This window comes from Halichoeres trimaculatus, unplaced genomic scaffold (assembly GCF_033239565.1).
Source record: "Halichoeres trimaculatus isolate MK-OKI-2021-1 unplaced genomic scaffold, fHalTri1.1 fHalTri1_scaffold_20, whole genome shotgun sequence".
Taxonomy (NCBI): domain Eukaryota; kingdom Metazoa; phylum Chordata; class Actinopteri; order Labriformes; family Labridae; genus Halichoeres; species Halichoeres trimaculatus.
Window position 1 is genome coordinate 21,829,685 of NW_027437198.1, and position 7,429 is coordinate 21,837,113.

The following is a 7,429-nucleotide window of genomic DNA, read 5'->3' on the forward strand; positions in this document are numbered from 1 at the left end:
TCATAAAGATCTCAAACAGACAAATCCAGAAATGAGTTAAAAGACAGTGATCAGACCAGGACAGTCGAGACTTGAAAGGAAGGATCACAGATAAATATCAAGAAGAGAGAAAAAGATGGCTGACAGGGACAGAATAAGGTGTAGGCCTATTTACAGAGAGCACCCACTTAAGTAACACTGTGGGGCTTTAGATAAGAGCTAATAGACCAGAGTCCAGCTAGCAGCGGTACAGCAGTCAGCTTGTATTGAACACAGTTTCACTCCTGGAGGGCTCTGCTTTAATTCCAGTTTTGTTTTAAGCGCTATTTTTAAATAAAGCCAAAAAAAAGATAAAAACGTACTTGACCTGTTCTTAAGTGACAAACTAAATGTGAGGGATCTGAGAGGTTAAAATGAGGCAGTAATGCTACAAGAACTGCTCAGTAGTCACTTTGTCCAAGGAGAGTGAATGTTCTGAAAGCATCATTGACGTCTTAAACGAAGCGCACTTGAACTAAGGAACAAAAAGGGAAGTTGAACTTTGTGTGTGTCTTTTTTTTTTTTTTAAGTGTCAGCTCATGTGAACATGTGACGCAGATAACTTTCATGTGGTGGCTTCATGCATGGCCTTAAAATTCACAACAGAACCAAAAAAGTGAGTGATGACGTCTAAATGTCAAAGGGTGGGTGGAAGAAATTAAACTTATCAAATGTGAAGAAAAAACAAACTGTCTTCCTCTGTGGCAAGACCAAAGAACCGGGAGGCTTCCTTTAACGTTCTGCTCTCATCTCTTCCCCAAGTAACTTCCTTCCACCTTCTTTTTCTTTTTGTTGTATATTTTTCAAAGTTTCTCCCGTCCACACTTCCATCTACTCGTTCTTCTTCTCCTTCTGTTTGAGCAGTTTGTTGATCTCCCTCTTGGCCATGCCGGCGTATTTGGTGATGATGCCGTGCTGGTTCAGACCGGGCAGCAGCAACAAGAAGCTCACTGAGGAATGAGAATGAAAAGCTTCAGCATGCAACACATTAAACTCTCAAGTCTATAAAATAAGCTCTGGGCTCGAAATGCTCAACAGGTTTGTATGAAAGCGCAACTGTTTGCAAGTGGAAAAAGTTGCATCATAAAGAAAACACCCTGATTTCTTATCAAACAAAAAAAGGATGTTTTACATTCCATCAGCACCCTGAGAGGAAGAGGAAGGGAGAAGTAGTCAGCTTTTCCACTTTCAAAATACTTTCACCCTTCCTGAGGAATCTTCATCCGACGGCAGATATCACCTTACATAGATGAAGCTGTGAGCAAATGAACATAACCTGTTTCCCTTCACCTCAGACAGCTTCTCGCCTGTCAAACCAGCTTGTGAGGATTCAGATTTTAATATAGGAGGCATTACCAGGGGGATCAAGCCTTTAAAATATGAAGCAGAGTGAAACCAAGTAAACCTAGAGAGAAAATTCATCTGAGATTAAAACAAGAGAACACTGTGTTGTTCAGAGTCATGCGCCAGCTGAAGTCATCTCTGTTTTATGGTTTCTGAACACGTCACTTATCTCAGCTTATATAATGTGTAATGATTGGCTCTCAGGCAGCTGGGAAACCTGCTGATTCACCAACCGTCACTCTGCCTCAGGCTCCTCTGAGCTGCTTTAAGACTGATAACACTGTCTTCAGCTCGCATCAGACTCAGTGAGAGGTTGTCATAGCCACGCGTCTGTTATGTTTTTGTCAGGAAAGAGTTAACCAACTTCCCGTTACATCTTCAGTGATGAGGACATGCATGTTGATTAAAGACTTGTGTTCCTGTAACTGCCTCAGGTATCGATCTGCATTGCTGCTGCTGCTTGTCTGAGTCATACAACCAGGAAGCCTGGTATCCCATGTGATGGGGTAAGGGAAGAAAGAAACACTGTCTAAAGCAGAGAGGCAGCAGTTTAACGACTCCTGAATGACACCACAGACTGAACCTCTGCATCTGCTGTTTGTCAACTAATGAAATTCCATCAGTGGCAAACTCGTGACACGCAGCAACATTTGACACAGAAAACTATCACTTCCTGTTTTTGGTGAGCCAATATGGTCACATCTTTAACCTGCAGTCAAACAAACACTCGGTAATGCAGCTGACAAACAGGATCCTGATCAAACACGTCTCTTGGATCAAAAGGATTTGATAGCCTCACTTTGAGACGTCTCACTGAGGGTGTAGTTCGAAACCTTGGGAACTTCTCTGTCAGCAAACACTACATCCAGTTACTTCACATTGTTTTTACTGTCTCAAAGGCAACCAGAAAACAACACAGGAAGATTCTGCAAACAGAGGAATTTCTTGCTTGAGTGTCAAAATGAGTTTTCTGAAATTTACTCACCGATCAAGTAGGTGAGGAACAAGTTGTGCACTTGCTGTCCGATCCAAGCCACTGCCAGCAAGCTGCTGATCACTGAGGCAAAGTACTGTAAAGGAGACATCACATTTAACCCAGAGCGACTCAAACAGACTGCCTGACTATCTTTAAATCACATTACACAACATCAGTCATTTCCTCAGATGAGCATAACTCAGTTTATACAAGCAGAACATACACGGGCATTTAAAATGAACCAATAAAGCCATCATTGAGCTCAGGAATGTGATTTCAGTGAGTGTCTAACAGAGTTAAGGCCTGCTGTGAAAACCAGGTTATCATGGCATGCAACCTACTTTGAGGGCTGCTAAGTGGAGCAGCAAAGCCAAATCAGCTGAGGGTATTTTTATCTAGAGCACTGAGGAAAAACCCCCCATTGTAATAAACATACAGGAGAGCTCCATTTACAGCAGATTCTTGACTTAACTTAAAGCTTTATGGATTAATCTTTGTGTTTTCTTTTACCATTTTTGGCTTCTCCTCCTTGAGGGCGCAGAGACGCTTCCACCAGCCCCCAATGCGGCGCTGAGTCTTCACCAGGTTACCGCAGATCTCATGGAAACGCTGCTGCTGCTCAGTGGTCCTGCCGAACAAAGAGGTCGAGGATTTAACACTTAAAACTAACTGGACCCAAGAAAAGGAGGTTACCGGACAACTAAGAAAGGGGTCAAAAGGAGGCCATTTCAGTTACCAACCACACTTCAGGAAAAGGAAGCAGATAGTGGTTTGTCAAATTCAGATCAACATCTTGAAGAAAATAAACATGCATGGCAGACAGTTGCAAAAAAATATGCCGTTGATTTAGATGCAACACAAAACAAGAGCTCCAGTAAAGACTCAATTAATCCCTTTTCAAAATGTTGACATTTGCTGCAAAAGGTTTATTTTTGTAGTTTTTTTTCTTGAGTTTATGTAACTGCCCATCTTCTCTCTAACCACCTTTCTGGTATGAGGAGGCAGATTCATTGTTAGTGTTGCTGGACAATTGGGATACAAGACTAGCAGGGCTGAAGAACTTGACTCGAGGGGAGCAGCTGGGTGAAGTGGCCTTCATTTCTGCTTAGCCATCCTTTCCTATTTCCGTCCTTGTCAGGGAGCCAAGCAGGGACCGTGACCAGACTTTGATAGCTCTTTTTACCCAGCATTCATACACACATTACTGATGTGTGTGTGTGTCTGCTGCATGCTCAGTGAGTGTGCAGCCTTAGACACGCTGTATTAAATCAAACAATCTTAAACCAGATCTACACTACCTTGGCCTGAAGACAGAAAGCTGATTCTTAAACTCATGTGCTTGAATAGGTTAACACTTGAGCTCTACCGCGGCTAAATGCTGACAAAAGGCTGCTGCTTTTAACCTGCTCACACCACTGAATGCAAAGTGTGAAAACTTAAGCTGAGGCTGCAGCTCTTTCCTGAGCAGACCCTGCCTGTCACTCTATCCTGTCCAGGGTGTCTGATTATCACCACCACAGACACGCTGCTGAGTCGGGTGGATGTTCAGTAAGCACTGTTTAAAGTCAAAGCTCTTTGATGTAGCAGTATGTGCTTGATTAAGCAGTATAAAAGAGAAAGCAAGGAGAAGGAGAAGTCTGTACGAAGATAAACTTCCCTTTCACACCAAACCTAGTGTAATAGTTAAGATCAGAAAAAATTATCTCAGAATAGAATAATGGTGATGATTTCTGAAAGCTGGTCGAGGAGATCCACTGGAAAACTATTTCGTTTTCTCCACATCGATGTGACTTCAATTCTCAGTCTCTTACCACTTGTTGGAGCCAAAGACTCTGGGTGCGAGAGTGGGCACAAGGTAGTCAGCAAGGCAGAGCAGCATGACAGTGCAGGACAGCCCGGTCAGCACTGAAGGGTCCAAGTAGTAAATCAACCTGGGGTAGGGAGACAGTTAGCCAGTTAGAGTCAGGAACCATCACTTCATTGAGTGCTCAAATGAAACGAGAACATTTTTGCATGATTCAAAAGTTTTTATTTTCTCCTTCTGGCTGAAAGATCCCGGAAAACGCACACTGGAGCTGTATGCTATCTGCAAAGACCATACTGAATGACCACACAGAGACTGACTGAACCAGGGGTTAAGAGGGAGGGTGTGAGCATTTGGGGGTGGAAAAAATGAATGTTACTGCTTCACCTCATTTTACAAATATTATCTGCTATAATCAACAAAACTTTTCTTCTCCAGGCTTTTAGTTGCAAATTGTAGCATAGCTTAACATGACGGTTTCCTGGTGATCTTATTTGTCTGTGAATCACAGTTTGATCATATAGCAGCTTGGCTTAGTGCAGATACTTCGTGCTTTCATCTTGATACAGATAAGTCTCACTGCTCGGAGGAAGGAAATGTGTGCTATGCCAGCTATGAGCCCAGCTGTGTGTAAGCCTGTGATGCAGGTCTGCCACATATACTAACAGGAAGAACACGGTGGTTGCACCCATCAGAGCTCCAGGGAACCACGGTTTCTCCCAGCGCAGGACGCGATCTCCAGCCAGGATCACTTCACCCCAGCCCTGCAGCTGCTCCTCCAGCTGGGCTGTCTCCTGAGCCTAGAGACGAGATGAAACATCACTCAGAGTTAGAACTGACATTCAACAACATCTGATCAGTATTAGGAATGAACAAAAACCTCAGCTTGGCCATAATTACTAGACACAGGTACTAAACCCACATATTTGAACATCTTTTAACAGAAACATGTTGTTTGGAGTGAACATTTCTGTAACATGAGTTCACTTTGGGAGTGGACTGAGTTATCTGTTCATGGGTTTGTAACAGGAGACATGCTATCTGTGCATGCATGCATGCACAGTGCTCTCTACCCTACATTTCTAAAAGTGTCATTTTACAAAACATAAATATTGAAATACTGTCACTGTGGTTTTGGAATATGGATGCTCTCTCCACAAATGACACTCAATATAACATCTTTATAAATACATCAAGCTGGCTTCGTTCCTTAAAATTCATCACATTTTAAATTTAAAGTATAATCTGGCCTGTGGTCTGGGGTGCGTACGTAATAAGAGAACAGCAGGACAGTGATACCGGAACCTTCTGTTTTACAGTAAACTAATTCATGCTAGTTATGATACATGAGAGTAGCTTGTCTGATGAAGACCGCTTGGATGAAACGTTAGAAAATACTTTAGAGCAAAGGGGAGACAAGTCAGCCTCGGGGCCGACTGGCAAGATTACAAACACAGCCGCCTTTGCTAAAGCTAAAAGAGTAAGACCACAGACTGTAGATTAGCAAGCTAAGTGGCTAACTAGCAGCTAGCATGCGTTAGCTGCGGTCGCCGTTGCAGTTACGCGGCTGCAGCAATTAAAGCTAGCTTTACACTTTAAGTATAACTGACAAAATGCTCGAACTGAGACAATCCTCGATAGTGTGAAGATAACCAACGCCAGTCTTTGTTAACAATGCTATCACAAACACACCCACAACGGACAGAGGGATTCAAATTCACACGCCAATACGAGGGAAAAACATTTAATGCTCACCAGAATGTTCGCGCTTTTGTTGTCACCGTCAGCCATCGCTACTGAACCAGTTTCGGTGAGGTTAATCTAAACTGAATTTCTATTGATTGGAGTTGTAAAAGGACCCACAAGGCTGCTGCACACACGCCTCTTTCGCTGGCTTTGGCGTCTCTAACCGTTGGATTGTAACAGGACGTCTTTATCTCAAGATTTGCGTCAAAAACAGCCAGGTGCCTTCTGGGAAATGTAGTTTACGTCATTCAGATTTCAAAGACACCCGCTTTTAAAACGATATCAAACGCCTTGTTATTAAAAACTGAAGCGAGTAAACAATCAAAAACCTGTTTTATATGCGTCTTATGATGAACGTTCGGTGAAATGAGGTTTGTCGGGTAGAAATATGAACAAGAGCTGTAATTAGACTAATAGAGAACAGGTGTGAACGAAAGAGCGTTTGAGATTGGTTGGATTTTCGCACTGCCTATACCTGTGAGTAAACCAGTTTTTAAAACTTTTCTTAAAATAAATTTTGATAGAAATGCAAATTTAGGATTAAACTGCCACCAAAGTAAATGGTTATTGAATGTCATTTTAGGATCACATTATATAGCCTACTATTTATAGGACGAATACCTGTCAAACCCGTAAAAATAATTAAAACTACATAGTTAGGGTGTATTTCCATCAAGGTTACATAAAAGACATGTCACACAATGCATTTTTTCCAGTATCATCTTTAAAAAGACGAATTCATCAAGTATTAAGTGTGTTCACCATGACACATTTTTCAAATATTAATTGATTCATGACTTTTTTTTTTTTTTTTTTTTTTTTTTTAAATGTCAATGTTTATTTAACAGATAACAAATTACAGACAATCAGAATATTAAGAAAGACGTAATGGGGAAATATAAAGAGAAAATAAATTAAGAAAAATAAAATATAAATGTTGAAATAAAATAAATAAGTACATGTACTTTACATAATGAATGTATTAATTAAGGCACTTCTTGGTTTGGGGTCAGTGAAAATGAATTGTTTAGGCAAAGCAGTGTGTGTTCACTTTTCTTGTTAGTCATTACTCTTAAGGTGTCTATATAAAAATAGAATTAATTTGTGAAAATACGAAAATTAGGTAGGGACTTGGAGAACTTCATTTTATGGATATGAAACTTACCCATGAGAATAATTAGATTAACTATTTAGCAAATTGATTTGTCATTGCATTCAAATTTTGAAATAATATCTTTGGGTCTGATTGTTATGTATTGTTTAGTTTTATCATAAACAAATTTCTCCACGTCCCCCCAAAACACAGATGATGATGGGCAAATACAAAACAAATGCAAAATTGTCTCTGGCTCACGCTCGCAAAAGGTACACATTTCATCTACATCATTAAATCTGGAAATAGATTTGTTACAAGGGTAAATCAATGTAAAATTTTAAAATGAACTTCTCGTATTTTATTTGAAAGACAGAATTGAAAGGGACATAACCAGGCCTTGCACCATCTAATATCAACCAACTGTGAGTCCCACATGAATTACCTC

The 7,429-nt window shown here is 40.8% G+C and overlaps 1 protein-coding gene across 1 annotated transcript; it reads right to left on the minus strand.

The window, feature by feature from the left end:
* arl6ip1 (ARL6 interacting reticulophagy regulator 1) lies at positions 1-6,241 on the minus strand. Its single transcript, XM_074697569.1, has 6 exons — positions 5,898-6,241; positions 4,809-4,942; positions 4,150-4,269; positions 2,849-2,966; positions 2,348-2,432; positions 1-968 (listed from the first exon to the last, which is right to left on the minus strand). The coding sequence occupies exons 1-6, from the start codon at positions 5,931-5,933 to the stop codon at positions 850-852; spliced, it is 612 nt and encodes a 203-aa protein (XP_074553670.1). The 5' UTR covers positions 5,934-6,241; the 3' UTR covers positions 1-849.
* Between the last annotated feature and the right edge of the window lie 1,188 nt (positions 6,242-7,429).

Bases quoted from the DNA above. Each gene is read 5' to 3' on its own strand.
- arl6ip1 (XM_074697569.1), bottom strand. From the start codon at position 5,933: ATGGCTGACGGTGACAACAAAAGCGCGAACATTCTG. The intron at 4,943-5,897 runs GTGAGCATTAAA...TCTCGTCTCTAG, and splicing joins ACAAAAGCGCGAACATTCTG to GCTCAGGAGACAGCCCAGCT. The intron at 2,967-4,149 runs GTAAGAGACTGA...TTTGTTCGGCAG, and splicing joins GTCTTTGGCTCCAACAAGTG to GACCACTGAGCAGCAGCAGC.